Source organism: Calliopsis andreniformis, chromosome 10, assembly GCF_051401765.1.
Source record: "Calliopsis andreniformis isolate RMS-2024a chromosome 10, iyCalAndr_principal, whole genome shotgun sequence".
Classification (NCBI taxonomy): domain Eukaryota; kingdom Metazoa; phylum Arthropoda; class Insecta; order Hymenoptera; family Andrenidae; genus Calliopsis; species Calliopsis andreniformis.
The window spans coordinates 16,807,182-16,827,130 of NC_135071.1; the positions used below are offsets into that span (position 1 = coordinate 16,807,182).

Sequence of the window (19,949 nt, forward strand, 5' to 3'; positions counted from 1 at the left end):
AGCAAAATTGCTGTAATTGTAGTGATGAGAATTTATTTGACGATATTTGATACTCATATAAAAAAGGAATTACACTATTTAAATCTGTCATATTATGTCTGCATTTAGAATTATTTTTTTATTATAGAGATTTATTTAAGAGATACTTTGTTATTCGCGACGTCTATTAATAAAAGAAGAAGTACGAGTCTCTGTATGGATAACATATACAAAAAGTTAAAGAATCAGATTGTTAACTTAGTGTTGAAGTGTGTCTTGCATAATTCTACGATCGTATAAGAAACTAGGTATTACAGGACCAAATGCTTGACATTTTTTACGATTAGGAAGCACATTCAGCCATTTGCCATAAAAAAAAAAAACAGAAAATAATGTCATTTTCTTACTGCACTGTGACTTTTATTTACGAACTGCTGTACCAAAGTCACAATGCGTTTTCAATCGACATCTCATCTCTTCGAATCTAAATGGGAAATGCTGCATAAACTGTTTTACATTTCCAAGAAGGATCTTTTGATTGACGAAAGCGCACAAACGTTTTGTAAGAAGGCTGATGTCTGCTGCCTAATTGCTAATAATTAATACAATTACTGTAGAAGTAGAAACAGTGTACTTACTCATTTGATAAAGATTCCATCACGAGAAATCTGTTTCTTAGAGAATCTAGAAGATTTAATTTTGACTCGTTACCTAAGTGATCATAGTCTATCTACAAAGTACAGTAAGAGTGATATTAAACGACGAACGAAACGTAATCCATAGCACACACGATTCTCGATTAATATATAATTCAATGAGTTTCGATAAGCAGGGTAATGTAAAAGCAGAAAAAAAAATAGTCGTCTCTTTATATCGACATCACGTGGGCAGGTTCTGTTGCAGAGGTAACCACGGGTTCATTTACCTAATAACAAGATTAACACCAAGAGAACTGCTAACGTTGAAGATAGTTGTTACGATACGAGTTTTTTTATACGTATGCAATGAAGCGACTTTTATTGTACGGGAGAGAAGCTAGACGCACCTTCGAAGCATGGTTTATAATGACACGTTGATTATTGCACGAACTTATTTATAATCTATTTATATCCAAATTAATCGAGCATAATAAAAGAGTATCTGACAGTACCTATACCACACTTGGATTATTCTTATCATAACAGACACAGGTTTAGCCTTCCCAGTCTAACAATCTCAATTCTCAACTGATACCAATATACAATTGTTAACGTAGAATCTATTATAGTTACATACTTGAGACAGGGAATACTATTTCCCTTTCCACACAATCACCGCCTCCTTGAGTCTCAGTATTGCTACCCTCTCTATTGGGATTGAAGAAGTGGTTTAAATGGGAAGGCAACAGAATGAGAAAACCAATTCCCTGTCTCAGAGCTGACCAACCACTTAGAAATGGGGTCCATTCCACTAAAATCGCCCCAGAATTCTCAGAGCTGCTCTGAAGATTGCTAAATGCAACGAAAGAGAAAGATAGGCCCGGGCCCCTGCACCCTACGAGTCCAGCCCACCCCCAAGACGCGTCCACCCCCCGGCGATCAGTCAGCCAGGGCTCTAACTAACCGTTGGCTTGTGTGTGTTGCAGCAACCGAAACCCGGTGAGCCGCTCTACGCGCAAGTTAACTTGGAGAAGAAAAAGAAGCGGCAGTATGAGCTGGGGGTGGGCCAGGGTCAGGGTCAGGGCCCAGTGGGGCCTGGAGTCGGTGCTGGTGCACCCGCTGGTGGCCAGTGGGTGGCCGATGGCGTGGGTGTACCAGACGGTTCGGCCGCCACGTCGACGGTGAACGTGCCACCGAACTCGACCGCGGCCTCAGCTGGTGACTCCTGGGTATAACAGGGCCCAGAAAGTTCGCACAGAGCCCTGGAGGCTCGTGTTCCAAGCCTTCCCCCGAGCCTGTACGCCTAGAACCGCCGATGGAGCAAGGGGACAGAGGAAGAGACAGAAGAAGACTAGGACTGAAGTTAGGAAAATGGATAAGAGGAATTCTTTGAGTTTCTTTGGTTGTCTACGACGACCACGTTGTTGCAAGAGTTTATATAGGTTGAGGTAGATGGTTGACGGGTGGAGAGAATATTGAGGTATCGAAGCTGAGCAGGGTTAAAGTGTTTCACTGTATTCCTTCCAACTGTGATGAACCATGAGGAAGGAGAGCTACTATGGGCGTGCATGGCCGAGCAGAGGGAACAGGAAGACTGAGAAACTAGGAGGGTGCAAAGGAAGCCCTCGGATGGGGATTATTTAAGAGAGGAGTCGCATCCCCGTTTTTGTTTCTGTACATTCGGTGGAAGCGACTCGTTCGACCACATCCGCAGCAGTAGTCGCACTAATGGCTCTAAAACCTTCATTGCACAATTCTAAATTAATGTGTACAGGCTGGGGCATCTGAAACCGTGCCAGAGAGTCCTCTTTACGTTTAACTTTATAGAAAGTTCTAACACTTTCAGTTACTATCACTCTTAGTGAGACAAATTAAAATATTTCTGGCAGCTATGATTATTGACTCAATATGTTAATCTAAAAATGGTTCCTTTATGATCACAGCTCCTATTTTATAAACCTCTCATTTTTTCTATTATTATTGTTTCTTGCAAGTCCAAACATAATGTAGGTAATCAGTTATTCGGGTTTAGATACCCCATCCTGTACATATTCACTTTATATATATATTATAAATATTATACATACATGTATATGTATATTTTAAGACGGTACAACCGGAAGGAGAGTCGCAAGCATACCGTAAAAGTACTGCTAAGGATAATTAGACGGTATTACGATGAATTATACACAGAAAATCATCGCTCGTCGCGATTATAAATACAGGAGGGTATAAATGAATATATATATTATATAGATATATTATACACACCATCGTAAGTACACAGACACCGACACACGCGTAGGAAGAATCGTTCCGACTACGATTATTGTATTATGTAAACTTCTGAGGCTGTGGGTGTGGCATATACGAGGATGCCGATTATTTGCGAGCTGCACTTTGTTTTTCTTCATCGAGAGAATGTTCGTGTACATGCATGTGATAGCGTGAATGTTATACTATTTGCACCGTGAAACTGTCCACTCATGAGAGGAGCAAAGTCTGTTGTTCTTGAGTAAGCTCGCGACGAGGAGGGGAAGAAGCAAAGAGGTTAAGCTGATAGCTGATCCTTGATCGTTATGGTTCTTCATACTATAAAGAGTGTTACCGATGCAGGATAGGCGAGACCAAGAACGAATCTGGCAGAGAGTGCCCAAGAGGGGACGCGAGAGAATGAAGAAGAATGTGATGATGTTCAATGTTATTATCGAATGTTCGACAGAGATATGACACTATTGATAGCCGATATACATATTATATATATACATATATATTATATATATACAAAATAAAGTATATCCTTGTTCTATTTCTTAAAGATAATATTATTACGACAGTTGAATCGAGTGTGTTCGCGGATGATTTAGCCAGGTGAAAGTAATAACACGAAACAGCAGGAACGACACTTGTTGTCACGCGTTCCTTCCTGTGGAATTCAAGAGTATATAATGAACGTGTTGCAAGCGTGCATGCCCTGGTCGAGGATCTTGTCGATCGTTCCGCCGAGACCACTCAGGTCCAATCTCATCGTCTGTCGTTCACGTAGCTGATCCATACCCGTTTTGTATATACTCATCACGATGATCGAATCCACTGTATCATATGTTGAACGATCGACGAGATCGACGTGACTCTACTATAAAGTAGACAGTGGAAATTGTAACGATCGTCGGCGTGCCGCTAAATGAAGCTATTATCGTTACTCCGCCAGGTGTTGATCGCTTCAGGATCGAACCTTCTCGAGAGGAGTCGAGCGTGAGACTCGCGCGATCGTTTCTGCTGCGACTGGCAGCTTTTCTTCAGGATCCTAACGTAATATTATTAGTAATACTGTAATAGTACACGTGACGTGGTACCGCAGGACTCATTCCAGACTCGGATACAAATACTTAATGGAAACTGTTTGCTTACCGTACCTATTGGTATCATATCACTGTACTGTGAGAGACTCTCGGTCATAAGAGCGTCCTCGTGGTATATCCTAGTGTGTTTTTCACACTAGTCGGTCCACTGCGACTGCTAAGGGAATTAGTAACCAATTACGATACAACGTCACTTAGGGGGATACTGTTGCAGTATTATCGAGGCAGATATTCGCGAGGAGAAAGAGTTATCAGCAGAAGCGACCGCGTGTTATCAAGATTGCGTTTCTGAGCCGATAACAGGCCACCCACTTACACGCCTCTCCGCGAATCGAGAGGCGTCCTTCGAGCTTATCGTTCTGGACTGCTAGCAGATCGTCTGCTCTCGTGATATAGCGTGATATAGAGAGTGCCATGTGCGACGTGACAGTGGCGCGAATCCTCATAGAGGACCTTGGACCATTCTGCTCAAAGTGACACGAGAGGCTCTGGGTCTCGATATTCCTCTCGGCTCTTGCTTTTGGCTTTGACTTTTGAACGAATTATAATGCACTGTCAAAAATTTTATATTCACCACTGATAACGATAAGTATAGAGGGTCGAATCTTTAGAGTCGTCGAAATGTTGATGTACCTTGGTCCTCCTTCTCTGCGAGGAACTCTTTTTGGAATTTAAGGGTTTTCACTTTGAGGATTTAGAAAGACGAATTTTTTGAACCACTATCCTTCTAGAAATAATTTAAAAAATATGGTATCAGGTTTTTAATGTTCCTCGTCACAGAGGGAGGATCTAGATAGCGTAGAGAGACTGAAGCAAGAGCTGCAAGAGCAATGATCGAGAGTGTAAGATTACGATTGCTTCGACGATTATGGAGGAGGTCCCTGATTTACTTGAAACAAATATACAGAGAGTTAGACCAGTGAATCTTGTATTTAAGGGATTATGGATTCTGGATTCTTCTTACTGGATCGTCGGAGCATCGACAGAGCCGCCACGATCGATACGAACGAACCGAGATTTTGATATCCGTTTTTTATTGTTTGTGCGTGCCGGCGTTTCTAATTTTTCTATGACGATTAAGGAGAAACGAGGAAAATGGTGGTGAAAGAGGCGGACGCGAAGGGGACCGAAGATGGTTCTCGAAGGAGGCTCGTTCGATTGGCTAAGCCCAATTCTTTGTTATATTTTTAGGGACTTTTATAATAACTTTTTTTTAGAACAAGAAACGAGGCAGCTCTGTCAATTTTATTATTGTTTTTTATTTAATTGTTATTTTATGAAAAACGTTGCAATGAATTTTCTGTTTGAGTTAACCAAAATTTACAATTTACTGTTTTTTTTATTTTTACTTTATATTATATTTGTTTTTTAAGTATTTCTTTTTTTTTTTTAATTTTTGAAGAAATATCGAGAGCTTAACGCAGGTCGAACGAAAATCTCAACCATCTTACAATCGATCCTCCCCGAACGACTTCGTCGAAATTATATTCTCGATTCTTGGGGACCCCCTCTTTTAAATCTTATAGAATTGCTTTACTCAACTTCAAGAACTTCGTTGCTCGTTTAGGGAGGATTAGACGAGCATCTAGTGGCTTTCAGGTTTCGAGTAGAGACTTCTACCACTCAGTGGTTACTTATGAAGGATGGAAGCACTGGAGGAAGCGTCCGCCATTTTTTATTAAACGGTGTCTCGTTTTACTAGCGATTTTTACGCTGTTTTTTACACGTTCCCCACCGGCCTAAGGAGTGTGTGTTTTTTACCGCAAGCGGCGAACTGTTTGCGCTGTTAATATCTCGTGAAAAGGGAGAAAATTAAACTATCGCTATTGATATACCAGGCAAGCTTGAGGCCTGGTCAGAGTGTAAAACTTATATGTCCAGGCCTCAAGTTTGCTTGGTATACCTATAATTATATCATAGATCAAATTTAGAAGCAATTCAACTTAAAAAAAGGAATATTCAGAATAGCCTTCAAATTTCTTCTTTTTCTTCTTTTCTTCTATCACTAAAAAAAAGATGCAGAGTTAAATATCGCTCGAAAATTCCCCTCATCCATTATCTTGTATTTCTTAAACTGTCTAAGGAGGAACTAGTTTAATTTTCCACCTTTTCACCGAGAATCTCAAGTTCACCCTTCACCGCGATCATCGTCACCGACAAACCCGAGAAGACTGATAGCGTTTAAAGCCGAGTGACACCATCAAACCACTCCATCATCCGAGCTGTAAGAGCAGGACGAACGTATCATCCGACAGTGAAGACCAGGAAACGAGAGAGCCCATGGAAGTACCCAGCGAGGGTGAACGTTGACTTCTGGGGCAGATTCGACGATCTCGACCAGAGAAGAAGTGGAGGAGGAAGTGGAGGAGGAAGGGGAGGAGGAAGAATAGCACGACGATCCACGTGGAGAAACGAAGAACGGAAATAGAGGAAGGAAAACGTCAGGAAAATCTCACGTATCTCACAGTACATACGTACATTTATACATACACACGTAAAGGAAAAAAAGAATCACACACATACACAGAAGACACTCGCATAACGAATAGAAAAAAAAATGAAATGATAGGCTACAGTGCTGCATACGTATTTAAAATTAAAGGAGCATTAAATAAGCATGGATGTGCATTTTAGATGTATTAGAGGAGTTTCACCACACATTTAGCGTTAATTAATAAAACGTTGTAGTCCGACGTGAGGGTGGAGGAGAGGGAGGAGGTTCTAGGAACATTTTTTTCTCCGTTTTGGATACCTTGCATTATTTCTTGTCCCTTTTTCTGGAAAAAGAAAATAAAGATGTTGAATATTGCATACCTGATATTATTAAAAATTAAGTTTGCAATAATATATTCAATTTAGATAATTGAGATTTCTAGAAATATTTTTACTTTGTTGCTGGAACATTCCCTCTGGATTTCCACCCTTGACGGAAGCGCGGCGGGGATTTATCATCGTCACGATCACTATCATCAATCGTCATCGTCGTTTGTTCTTTTATTCTGTCTTTTTTAATGAATTTAAATCGTACGTGTTTTAACGCAGTCTATCGACGACGCAAGTACTCTCGAAATGAAGTAGGTATATACATATATAAATATATATAAATTTTGTTAAGACAGGGGGGGGACAGAAGAGCAGACATATTGTCATTATTTTATTGACGTCGTATTATTTATATCGGAGGAGTACCACGTATTATACAATAATTATTAACGATAAATCGATCGACTAGTGTATTTCGAACCCGACTGACAACAATTAAAGAATTTAATTGCGCTGAATTCTACTGAATGATTTTTTTTACCTCTTTGTACATCCTTTCCTAAGACCTTCATCCTCAAATTCCTACGAAGATGAAAAAGAAGAATCAGGAATTTTATTTAATTCAAATAATAAGGTGTCCTTGGCTTTCCTCATTTTCTTATTCTTATTTCACAATGAAGAACTAATAGAATTATTGAAAATATATTTTTTATTTTGTAAAATAAAGGTTTTCTTGCCTTCTGCTCGCGCGAAAAATTTTTTTAGGAATACAAACGTCCAAGAAGAAATTCGAAAACGCGTCGTTTGTTGTTCGAAAAACCGTGTAATTCCAGCCGAGATCGATTCTACGCAAGGTAATTGTTAATTAGGAAGTAGGTTGCCGCGCAGATTGTCAATTTGCAGTCGTAAAAGGTGGGCCCCTTCTGGCTGTCGAATGGAACAACCCCTTCCCTTTTAACAATTCCACGGGAATCGTATTACAAATTCTCCTTTCACGTGCACATGCAGTCGCGCCTTTGACATACTTCGTTCTTGTATATTACAATTAAAGTTACGATTGCAAAAATTATTCAACTTATTTTTTGTTAGCCTCATACAAAAATTGAGAAAAGAAATGAATCTGTGCGAAGGATGTTCATAGAAATATTGCGAAATTGTGAAAAATTGATAGGAGATCGATTGATTCGGAGGGAAGGAAGCGCGTTAAAGAAATGGGAACGCGCGATAAGGGGTGGTTGGTTGATTGTATTTTAACAAGAAAATCCACGCGGCTCAGTGAACAGTGGCACCTGCATCGTGTGATAAGAAACCGCCCACACATATTTCCACCGAGAGAGATTTGCCCGAGCATAGGTTCACTGTCGATCCTCTCCTTTTCATTCAGTGATTGGGCAGAAAGAAAATTGAGGAAAACAATTTGCAAACGTGGAGAACTGTTTACAGCATTGACATCTTTCTGCAACTGTTCAATCTTTTTCAGTCACCCATTTTCATGGATCAATTACTGTTAATTAACTGCATGATTAATGGATATTCATTATAGTAGTGTTCTAAAAATTTCTTGTTCTGGAAATAAATGTTCCTTTTCCTTCAATGCAAATTTGGGGTAACTTTTTTTTTAGTTAAGCGTGATTATACAATAGATAATAGAAATAGAATATTTAAGAATGTTTGTAATATTATCGAAGACTTGTTTTCAATTTTTTGTTAGTTATTTGAAGAGAAATTGAATGAGTTTCCACGTGTTCGAGCAAATTTCGTTTCAATCAATCGGTACCCCAGATACTTGTTCATTTCACACCTCCGTGAACGGGTCACAGCATCCCCATGCGCAACAGAATCCTTTGGCTCTGTGGAACCCCGAGGAAGGACTCTCTCGCAGTTCCACGTCGACTAGCAAGATCACCGGAAGTCCTGAAAACTGGTCACTCTCTCAATTAAAACCACAACACTTACCTCAATTTTAAAAAAAAATTAGTGAAATACTTGAGTAGAAAACTCCTCTACTCTTTCCAATTTCTGGAACTGTTGATCCCCCTGAGATCCTTCTTGAAGAATCCTTCTCACCAGTGACAAAGACATCGAATTCTGTCGATTTAATAAACCTTCGACTGACGTCGCACATTTATGTCATGACGGACGTGAACAGCAACAAAGTGTCTTCAGAGTCCTCCAGAAAAGCCTTCGAGATCGCGAAGAAGGATCTGCGCTCGATAGTTGGCAAGATCGAGGAAGCAGGGCTTGCGAACAGAAGCTTCAAGCTACTCCACGCGCACTCTGTGCTCAGACCAGGAGGATCGAAGGTCCGCAGGAGACACCTGTGGATCCTGCTGATTCTCGCGTGGATCCTGGGCAGATTCCTCTGGGATTACATGCGCGCTGCTCGTTACGACAAGGTGGGCAAGGAAATATTACTCAATTTACACGTTTAGTCGAAGCTGTAGCAATTAGGATTAATTAGGACTTTATTAGATCCTCTTTGACTCAAGTATTTTTCGTTTTGATGATATTTAATGTGAGAATTAGACTTTTTACTCTGAGTGAATCTTGTTGAGGATTAATTGTCGTTGAAGTGTCTCGCAGAGCTGCCCTCCTTCACCCAAAAGATTTTCCGACCAGCTGAGGATTGTTCGATGTGTCAGGACGTTCAACAGGTTGACAGGATATCGAACGTGGTGCCTGGGACATTCGAGGAACGGTACTGCTCGTTCCATTTCTTCAATCGCTTTTCTAGCAATTCTGTTACTTTTATTTCTGAAATGTATACTTTGGAAGTTAATTTCCTTAAAATTCTAAGACCTAGAGGTTTCAATTTTAAATACCCCACACTGAGTTTTGGATAATTCATATTGGAATAAAATATGTAAAATAGTTTTATGTCGTCTCAGAACTAGATCGTCTAGAAGATTTAATCTTCTATTTTTTCTTGCTCTCGCTTTTGAAATACAGCTATGCATATTCTGGGAGACCAGTCGTGGTCACTGACGCTATGAGCAACTGGACAGCACCGGAAGTGTTCTCCTTTTTGTTCTTCAAGTCGTTGTACGATGGCGAAGATGCCAACTGCCAGTTCTTCCCTTATAAAACCGGATTCCAGAGCCTCCAGGATGTCTTCGATATGAGTACCAGTCGTTCCTTGCTCGAAGAAGGAACGGAGCCTTGGTACGTGGGATGGTGAGTGGTCATTTTATTGAAAATTCTCTTTTTACATATTTCATCATTTTATTTTACGAAATTCGATGTACGAGGTTGCCAGAAACAAATTAAATTAAGAATTATATTCCCTTTTCGAAGTTAAATAAATGTTAAAAAAACTTTAACAAGAGATTCCGGAAGTTCGTCGAGCAATGCCCGTGAATGCACAGTTTCAGGGCTTCGATAACTGCCCTAAAGCTCGAACGTATGCGCACAATCCGGTTAACAAGCTTAAATGCTACTACATCTGCCTATATTTATCTTGTGGAACGATTACCCAGAATATCACACCTTCGTTCTAAATTTTTCATTTGTGTCGTCTTGGAATAGCAAAATGAGAATCGAAGAGGGGAATAACTTATGGATCTTTATATTGAATACCTTGTACATAGAATTTTAATCATACTGATCATTTTTAATATCGATCTCTGAGTTGTTCACATGAATTTAAAGTCCAACTTCCATTGAAGGAGCAATTGCGACGAGAAGATCGGCAGTATTCTTCGACAACACTATCAGAGACCTTATTTCCTACCTACCACCGCGGAAAGCGAGAAAACCGATTGGATTTTCATGGGGAGCCACGGATACGGAGCTCCCATGCACGTGAGTTCTTGCTCGATTGACTTTTCGCGCAATTTCCCTCGATTTGATTTCGATTTTGGAAGGAGATAGAAGTTTGGGGGAATTGGTTTACTTGGGATTCAATTTTTGCTAGGTGGACGATGTGGACCATCCCTCGTGGCAAGCTCAAATCAAGGGCAAGAAACTGTGGATCCTTGAACCTCCTAGGGAATGTCATTACATTTGCGAGAGACTAGAGGTTGTGGTGCATCCTGGAGAAATAAGTGAGTGCATTCTACGAGTAATGTTGCGTTTAAACCAAGAGAGAGAATGCTAGTTCTTCTTCCACTTCAACAAAATTTAAGTGACACGAGCATTCTTTCAATTCAGTTGAAGAGGAAGCATTCGTTCCCTTGGTTTAAACGTAGCATAATATAATTCACGAATCGTATCATTATGGTGATGGTGACATGTGTTTGATACAGTTGTTTTAGATACCAATCGGTGGTATCATCAAACGAAAATCGTTTCCAAAGAGATGAGCATCACCATTGGGGCGGAATATGATTGAAGCGAGAAGTGAATGAAATTATGGAAATAAATTTATTTTGCTGGGATTTCGACGAATTCTTAATCACTTCCACCACTGTAGAATTCTCTATATTTTAGATAGAAACAGAGTTGTTTTAGAATTGTAGGCGCAGATACTTATATTATCTCAGAGGTGTATTAAACAAAAGCTACTCTTAGAATAAAATATTTATGTGTATTATGTATGCAAGTTACATTCCTGAATAATTAAACATCTGTAATTTATGGCAGGCGGTGTATTGAATTCGAATTGAAAAAAAATACTTAAATCACATAACCGCATGATCATATACTTATTTAGATACTTATTTAAACCTTATGAACTTAGAAAAAAAAATAGGGGAAAGACAAAAGGAGGGTAGAGTATATATTAAATAGGGGCAACAGAAAAAATAAATTTTAAATTTGAATAAAACTTACCGGTGGTCAAGGATGACCAGTGGTCAAGAATGACCATTGGTCAAAGATGACCATTGGTTACAGATGACCAGTGGTCAAGGATGGCCAGTGGTCAAGGATGACCAGTGGTCAAGGATGACCAGTGGTCAAGCTGCCCATTGGGCAGGGGTGTCCAGGGGTCCCAGTTCGTCCAAGGTCCATGAGTCCACCTCCAGTGGACTGCCAGGAGGATCCTCACCCGCTGGAGGACCCACGACGAGTGAGGCACTCGTGGTCTCCCAGGGGTGTTCATATACTGCGGTCAGAAGAAGGGCACCAATAAAATATGTTCTTCGTTTGATAGAGATACTGTACGATCGGTTCAAATTTGCCACTAATTTTGATCGCGGCAGCCATCTTTGTGTTTTCAAACTGCGCGCGGTGTCACTGCGCATCATTCTACTCCCGGACGCGCTGGAAGTCAGACGTACTTATTTCTCGTCCTGTTAATCACATTTAATCCTATTTCTGGGAATTGCTGACTCTTTAACAAGGTGTGAGTGTTTAATTTAAACAGAGTAACATATATTTAATACAAAATTTGTATCAGTTTTGATCTTTTTAATAATTAATTTTTGTTTGAAAAAATCATACTCTTCGTTTTTCACTTCTATGGTTACGTGGTGATATATTTAACATTTTACTAAAAATTAATCAAAGTTGTTAACCTGTGGTGCATTTCATAGAATCTAAATATGTTTTTATGATATTTAAACATTTTTATTGTATTTTTATATTACATATAAGTGATGGGTGATCGAAAGTTTGTCACGGATTTTAGACGCTGCGCGTAACGCTACTGCGCATCATTCTGTGCATGGACGCGCTGGGAATCGGACGTGCATATCTCTCCTTGTCTTAATTGTGTTTAATGGTATTCCTGGCGATATTTCACCCTGCACAAAGGTACGAATCCTTAATACAAACATAGTATTACGTATTTAATACAACATTTATATTAATTTTGATTGTTTTAATGATAAATACTTCTTTGAAAAATTTGTGTTTCTTGTTTTTCAATTCTGCGCGTGTCGGACGATATAGGTTACACTTTTCGCACAAAAATCAGTAGAAATTACTAACTTATGATATATTTTAGAGACTATAGTTATATTTTCGTAAATTCTAAAGCGAACTACAGGTAGTATTTTATGGATTTTATTGATATTCGTGTTGTATGCAACAGGTGGGCGATAGAAGACTCTGAGCATGCGAGATTCGATACTCTCGATAGTAAGGGAGCGCCATTTTTTCGATTCTTGAAATTGTGCGCGCAGTCCACTTCGAACGAAATTATGTTATAGAGCACAGCTCATCACAAAGGTAAGTTTTTTCTCTATTTCCATTAATATTATTGCATAATTTGTTGAATTTTTATGTGTTTCCGAAAAATATAATTCTTTGGTTTGTATTAGTGTTGCATATTATGAAATGTGTATGTATTACATGACAGTTTATTCTCCATATTCATTGAATTAACATAGTAACTATCTAGAAGTTATGTTATTCAATAATTTATAAAGATATCTTGCATTTAAAGCATTCTCGGCTTAATTTTCAATTAATATTTTATGGTCGAGTGTTGCGAATGTGGCCATTATGGGTAGCTTCCACTTCATTTTTGAATAAATGCTTTTACATAATCATTAAGCTAAATTCTCTTACAGCATATTTTATTTCTTAGCACTCTCTGTAATCTTAAACTAAGGTATACTAACTTTTAGCTTTTTCCGCGCAAATATTTTCTAAAACCAGTTCTGTTCACTCCACATTTGCACAACAATCGTAAGCTAATTGTTTTGCAAATGTGTATTCCAAATTATTTATTTGAAAAGAAGGGCAGCAGCGCCAACAAATAGATCACAAAATCCATTTTATTTATTTGCAATATTATAGAATTCCTCTATTCATCGATACTTCAGTCCTTATATTTTATAATAGTCATTCATAAACAGAGGTCGCTAAAATCAGTCTCGAATTTCTACATCGGTAAGGTAGTCAGGCTTAGGACACAAAAGTCTACAATTAAAAGGTCAAGTGTGCTACATTACTATCTTAAATTAGATCAACCATATAAAACATACTATTCTTTTCAAATTATCTCCTCTCGTACACCCTCACATCTAATAAATGTACTCTAATGTTAGCTTCACTGGCCTCTCATTGGAAATATACCCAGTGCCCCATACAGTCTTACAAAGGGTGTTCAGTTTATCTGGAAACCTTCTAATGAGTGTTGGCAGCACTTACAAATGCTATCAACACTCGGAGAATTTCCAGATAAACTGATCACCCTGTACATATACGCGTTCACTTATCAAATCTTCAGAGAACGCCTCATCTCCAGGGTTGCCGTATGAACACCCTCCTTGGGTATAGTGAAAAAAATTAGATGAGGAAAGAAATGAGGAGTGTCTCTCTGGTATAGCTCTAGGTCCTAGACTCGAGCTAGACCTCAGCAACGCAATAGAACAGAACACCTCCTAATTTCCTTCACCATACTCAAAGAGGGAATCCTCGCTGCACCCCTGCTTGCGTCCCGAATTCTACGGTTCAACTGCTCGCAGTTGATCGGTTTCCTCAAGGAGGGCGAGCGACCACGCGCCAGGTAGCGCGCGATCGCGGGCACACGCGCGGATCCAAGGAAGGGGAACCCCCGCGCAGAGACCACCTGCCGCCAGGTGCGACTCCACGAGACATCTGCATGAGGGGCCCGTGCCGTTTCCTTTTCACGTCCTCCACAATTCCCGCGATTAACCTCTAGACCAGGGCACCGAACCCCCGCGCGTTCGAATATTAGACTAGCGTCTGGGACGCCCGTTGCACGAGGGTAGTTGGTCGATCATGGATCGAGGAAATTAGGTGATCATCTCTGTTTCTGTGAATTGGAGGCTTTACAGGTCGATTTTTCTTCGATTGGTACACTTTCAGTAGCCTGAGAGGTGAAGGAGTAGACGTTTAATAATTTTGCAGGAAGCTGATAGGAGTCAGTTCTGATATTGTTTCACAGAGGAAGGGGGTTGATGTATCGAAGGAGGCCGCAGGGGTTGTTTCAATCTAATTGCATTCCTCGCGACGCATAAGGGGCACGAGGGGCGGGAGAGTGGGAGGGTAGACGCAACAAAATCTCGTTAATTCATAAAAATTCTCCGTCCGTCTCGCGGCGGTCTTTTTACCCGCGCGAAATTAAAATCCCCGCGCGCAACCAGTGATCGATAACCGAGGAATTACACGGGATTCCGTCGATCTCTACTACTACGTACTCCCCACTCCTCTCTTCTTTCAGAGGAAGATAGGGTTGAGTGAATCTCTCGATAAGACGATCAGAGAAATTTGACTTCTCTAAACACGCAATAGTAACACATATTTTGTAAACTTCCAAGAAAAATGATTCCACGTTACAAATTTATCTACTACAGAAATTCACCCCTTAGGGTTCAAGCTCGACTCACCTTTAAGCACAGATTAAAAATACTTGTGACCTTTATGCAACGAACCCTCTTTAACAGTTCTCTGTTTTCGTGGAACTTCGCAAAATAAATCATTATTTTTTCCTGCATGGAAAACTGAAGTAAAAACTTCACAGCTCCCATCCCTTGGTAGCGAGCAGAGTCAGTCGATATCGATTTCTCGATGGCACAGTTTCGGCAAATTTTTAGTAGTCGATGACTGCCAGCCAGTGACCGTAATGGCTCGCGTATTTGTATGTACGCGCGTTTCAACCCCCTATGAGCCACCCTCTCTGACCACGTACAAATTTCACGTAGAGACACATACGGTTTCCCTGTTCTCGCCTCTTGCTTTCTCTTCGCCAGAAACACCTACAAGAGCTTGTTCTTCGCGTTGCTTGCCTCCCCCTTCAACCCCTCCGCTGCCTCCTCTCCCTCGGCCACGTTCCATATACTTGTGGTCGCACATAGTTGTCCCGCATGTGTTGGTCCCTCTCTCTGTTCCACCTCGGAGGGACATGTACGGTTTCACACAAACGAGTCCACGTTGTTTGGCCGCCTTCGTGGCTGTGCTCGAATTTTTGTTTTCGCCCCACCCTCCCCTCTTACTTCGTCTTTTAGTTTTCAGCGACACGCGAGCGTGGAAAGTTTGGATACACTTTCGCAAAGCTGGACACGCATAAATGTTATTTTCATGCGTATCGTCACCCTCCTCTTCGCCTTTACGGCCGCTGCTTTTCTACCCCCTGCTACGAGCCGTGTCACCTTTAGGGTGTATATTGCGTTCATGAAGAAATATTGCTGCTCATTCTTCCTTATTTGTTAGTCTCTGTCATCCTGCTATTTTTGCGTCCCTAAGAGTTTGACTGACATGTGGTATGTATGTGTTAATAGTTGGAAAATAGTTGAAGTTAAAAATCGAAAAGAAATTGAGTCTTTTTGGGTGAGATTTGTATTATAAAATAAGTGAATAAAATAGAGTTAAGTTGTTTAGGTTTTTTATTTATTGTTAGATCGCTTTTATAATTATCTGACACTGTTTATTAATATATCGTCATTTATTTCTCTCTTAGACATACAACAGCGTTTTACATTATTCTGATTTTTTAACTGTAGTAATGACCTTATCTGCGCTCTTTCCAACCCCCATGCAAATTTCACGTGCACGCTGGCACTTTGTCTCTCCCCTCTCTGCTTTCTTTTCTTCCCCCGGTGCTCATACAGAAAATTCGCGCGATCGAGGCAATAGACATGTTCTCCCTCTCCTCCAACAACCCACGACTTCCTCTTCACGTTAATCCACAGACTGCACCCCTAATTTCGCCCTTTCCAGAACCTCAAATTCTGAGTTCCGTGCACGTTAAGTCTCCTTAAAATTGAATTCGAAGTCGAATCCCCCAGTTTGCAATCTTACCTCTTTCCAAAGATCCGAATTCCCACCCCTCTCTCACCTCACACCTGCTTCACGCAGAAAACCTAATTTCCCTCTTCCAGCAAACATACTCCAATATCAAATGTACAGCCCCGTTTCCTACGGTTCACTCACAGAGAACCTGCGCAAATTATCTTCTCTCCTTACAGTCCCACACGAGCTCCGACGTTCCCCACCCCTCGTCCTCCACCCTCGTTTCCGTGTTTATGGCAGCACGCGCGTTTATGTGCACGGACTGACCGCTCCTCCCTCGTCGACCACCCCCTCTGCCTCCTCACGACCCTCCGTCTACGTCTCCCCTCCCCTGTCCCACCCCTTCGTTCGCGTGTAACCACACACGCGTCGTACATACAGAGGCCCCCACAGTGTTCGTGTTCTCTCTCCTATGTACGCTCGCTCGGTACATACATATCGGTCGCGCTATCGATTATTTTACCCATGTGGAACTTTCCCCTATACCCCGGTCCCCCCACTCGGCGTCGCGACGCCCGGTATAGAGCGCGATATCGACGTTACATCGCAACCCTCCCCTCCCCGACCTCCCCACCAACGCTGGCCACGAACTACCCTCAGGAGCGGCGAAATCGGGCGCCACTATACCAACACTGTTCAAACGATGTTCGATGAATTTTTTGGACTGTGTCGAGAGTACTTGGTACTTCTTTTTCTGAGGACTGGGGGTGGGTTTTGGATGAGGGTTGTGGGAGGATATAGACGTGTACTAAGAGGTGGGTTGTAGAGGAGCAGTTATATCGAGTTTCATACGGTTTCATCATTTATTGTAATAGCGTGATACGTATGAAGAGGAAGATTGTTATTATTAAGGGGTTTTGGAGATTGTTGGAGAGAGGTTGATGGTGATCCTCTTTTCTGGGGGGTTTTATGAATTTTTCAGAGGCTTTCATTCTCTTCTTCAAAGTATTGGAAATTTGTGAAAGTTGTTTTACTTTCTGAGTGGAGATTCTCGAAACTGAATTTAGATCAGGTTTGAATCGAGTGCGAGTTGCGATTCCATTGCTTGAATTTGGGGTAGAATGCTCGTCGTTTCGAAATTTCAACGAGTCGAGAGTTGCGTCGATCATTGAGGCGTTTTGTGAGGAGGATGTGTTTTTGAAAATCGATGGCCGTTTCGAGGGAAATCGAACGAGGACTAGCGACTCTCGCGGGTTTCGCCTTTCTGTCGACCCGCTGGGGCGCGACGCGTTTTTATTTCTTCCTGTTCGACTTCGCCGGCCGATGTACACCCGATATCGATTTTATTTCCTCGCGAGCGCCGATGGATTTCGTCTGGAAAACCTTTTACAATTCCCTCGAGAATTCTTTCGCGATTGCTTTAGTGGAGACAGGTACGTGTGTGCTCGCGATTTTGTTTCACGTTGTTGGGGTACGCGATACTGTGATCACGATCGATATCGGTTTCCGTCTGTGAGGGGGTTATTTGAGTGAGAGGGTGGAATTTTTCGCGCGCGAATTGAGCATGTGCCACTACGATTTAAAAAATTTTTGAGAAAGAAAGCTGAATTTAAAAATTCTTTTTAATATTTAGTAATAGGGGAGTGTGACCCATTAGTATAAAAGGGTTGGAATCATGATCGTGTTTGCGTGTTTGACATTATGGTTTCACAAATGGTCAAAATTTATGCTCATCCTATTCTTGAAAAGATACACATCAAGTGGTAGAATTGTAGCCAGGTGAACCCTAATAAAAGTGACCTTCATTAACCCTCTACGGCGTCATTATTATGATACACTGTGACTGATTTACTGCGACATTATTATGAGAACTGATTTATAACAGGGTACAGAAAATTCTCAATTTTTTAACTTATTGATTTGTGTAAATTATTTTTTAATATTTTCCATGTCGAAAACAGAGAAAATGGTTTTAGTATAATTATGGGACCACCATACAGAGGGTTTATATCGAATAATCTATGAAAGTGTACCCAGGTAACATTATATTTACTAAGAGCACGTTTATTTAATTTGTTTTAAAGACAGACAAGATTTGTTGTTGCTCAGAGACGATTCTCTTATTAATTCCTGTGTCTGTTCCACTGACGTCAATCTAAACCGCGCTGCCTGCGTATCCTAGCAGCTTTCAATGTGTCCCTATCAAATTGCGTTGTCAGTGTTTGCTGTCATCTCGTCAACGAATGGGAAAATGTACCCTTGCGACGCAATGGATTTCTATATTTTACTATGTTAACAAAGACCTTTGACTTTATCATTGGTTTATACTTCAACACTAAAAATATATTGTTTATAAGAGTATCAATTTTCAGGCATAGTCTACTCATCTAGTTTATTAAACGATACAGTTATTTATGATAGTATATGTATAGAAAATTCATAACTCTATAATTGATAAATTTGAAGACTAAATTTAGTTCTCGAAATTTGTTCCTGGATCCTAACATTGAACCCTGAATTTTCACAAATTCTGTGAGCCAATTTTAGTGACTAAGTGTTAATTTAATTCTCAAAAATTTGATATCTTCTCTGAGAAGTATCCCAAAGTAGACGACTCGTCTCCAAACTCCGAAAATTCAAGATTCTGCCTGAGAAGCGCGACGAATCTGCGATTTCAAGCAATTGCGCTCGATATCGCAATTCGACAGGCAGAGCAGTGGAACTGCGCACCGAGAACCGGAACCTCTCCGACCGGTCGAAGGGAGCATCCCTTTGCTCGGGGTTCCTCGAGCAGCGAGCGGCTCCCTGAGCCACCTCTCGCGGCGCTCTCGCCAGTCCTCCACCCCTCTCGTCCGTCTCCCCTCGACCCCTGCGTATCGAGTTCGTTACAGATCCCCGTGGCAAGATCTCCACCCCTCTGTTCGCCCCTTTCCCCTCCGACCCCAGGAAGCACGAAGGACGAAGCCACCCCTCGCAGGCACACAGTCGCGTTCGCGATTTGCGCAACTCCGTGGTCGCATCCTCTTCGCCTCCGACTCTCCCTCCCCGCCCTGCGCACACTCGGGGGCGGTGTTAGAGCGCGGGTTGTTCGGAAAACGCGTCACCGCGACGCGGCAGCGGACGAAAGAAACGAAAAACAAGGCGAGAAGACAAAGGGGTGGCGCGGTGGTCGAGAATCTTCCAAGGAGCCTTCGACTTCCACTCTCCTCACCGTCCCCTCTCGAGGGGCGGCTCGTGGAGAAGGGTGACGGGGTACGAGGGGTGAGCGCGCGTCTGCGCAGTGGCGACCGCGAGCGGCAGGATCGCGAGTCGAACGTGATCGCCGAGGGTGACACGCGTGTCGGTATTCGATTCGTCGATTCGAGGGTTCGACAGAGTTTAGGGTGCACAGGAAGAGAGAGCCTCGATCGCGACGCTTACCCTCTGACCACCTATTGATTAGTCTATCGACGAGCCACGCCGAGCGGACCATTGACGTCGCTTCGACCATCCCTCCGACTCGATCGCGCCATCGGGGCGAGCCGATCGGGGAAGACCCCCAGGGAGGACGTCCCGACCAACTGGCCCCTGCTCCCCTCTACCCTACGCGTGGATGAGGATGCGCGTTTCGATCGTGGAATTGCGT

At 41.7% G+C, this 19,949-nt stretch overlaps 3 protein-coding genes across 9 annotated transcripts in view; 2 read left to right on the forward strand and 1 right to left on the reverse strand.

Annotated features, from left to right (window-relative positions):
* Window positions 1-1,946, forward strand: part of P120ctn (adherens junction protein p120) — a 38,972-nt gene extending 37,026 nt beyond the window's left edge. For 4 of the 7 annotated variants that reach the window (XM_076387747.1, XM_076387748.1, XM_076387749.1 and 1 more), the window contains one exon: window positions 1,604-1,946. In XM_076387747.1, coding sequence (XP_076243862.1) covers window positions 1,604-1,852 — 249 coding nt within the window. In that variant the 3' untranslated portion in view covers window positions 1,853-1,946. The remainder of the gene's footprint in view (window positions 1-1,603) is intronic. The other 3 variants (XM_076387751.1, XM_076387754.1, XM_076387753.1) reach the window with 1 other exon arrangement.
* A 6,708-nt stretch (window positions 1,947-8,654) lies between these two features.
* Window positions 8,655-11,286, forward strand: LOC143184654 (uncharacterized). Its single transcript, XM_076387040.1, has 6 exons — window positions 8,655-9,138; window positions 9,316-9,440; window positions 9,692-9,916; window positions 10,408-10,543; window positions 10,656-10,785; window positions 10,987-11,286. The coding sequence occupies exons 1-6, from the start codon at window positions 8,875-8,877 to the stop codon at window positions 11,070-11,072; spliced, it is 966 nt and encodes a 321-aa protein (XP_076243155.1). The 5' UTR covers window positions 8,655-8,874; the 3' UTR covers window positions 11,073-11,286.
* A 1,014-nt stretch (window positions 11,287-12,300) lies between these two features.
* LOC143185118 (uncharacterized) lies at window positions 12,301-15,499 on the reverse strand. Its single transcript, XM_076387853.1, has 3 exons — window positions 15,325-15,499; window positions 14,983-15,272; window positions 12,301-12,426 (listed from the first exon to the last, which is right to left on the reverse strand). Exons 1-3 carry the CDS (start codon window positions 15,497-15,499, stop codon window positions 12,337-12,339), a joined length of 555 nt encoding a protein of 184 aa, XP_076243968.1. The 3' UTR covers window positions 12,301-12,336.
* Window positions 15,500-19,949: the final 4,450 nt, after the last annotated feature.

Excerpts from the sequence above, each read along its gene's own strand:
- LOC143184654 (XM_076387040.1), top strand. The coding sequence starts at position 8,875 with ATGACGGACGTGAACAGCAACAAAGTGTCTTCAGAGTCCTCCAGAAAA. Across the intron at positions 9,441-9,691 it reads CCTGGGACATTCGAGGAACG|CTATGCATATTCTGGGAGAC; the intron begins GTACTGCTCGTT and ends TTTGAAATACAG. Across the intron at positions 10,544-10,655 it reads GATACGGAGCTCCCATGCAC|GTGGACGATGTGGACCATCC; the intron begins GTGAGTTCTTGC and ends AATTTTTGCTAG.
- LOC143185118 (XM_076387853.1), bottom strand. The coding sequence starts at position 15,499 with ATGTCCCTCCGAGGTGGAACAGAGAGAGGGACCAACACATGCGGGACA. Across the intron at positions 15,273-15,324 it reads TGGCGAAGAGAAAGCAAGAG|AGAGGGTGGCTCATAGGGGG; the intron begins GCGAGAACAGGG and ends GTACGTGGTCAG. Across the intron at positions 12,427-14,982 it reads TTTTTAATCTGTGCTTAAAG|GGTGAAATATCGCCAGGAAT; the intron begins GTGAGTCGAGCT and ends ACCTTTGTGCAG.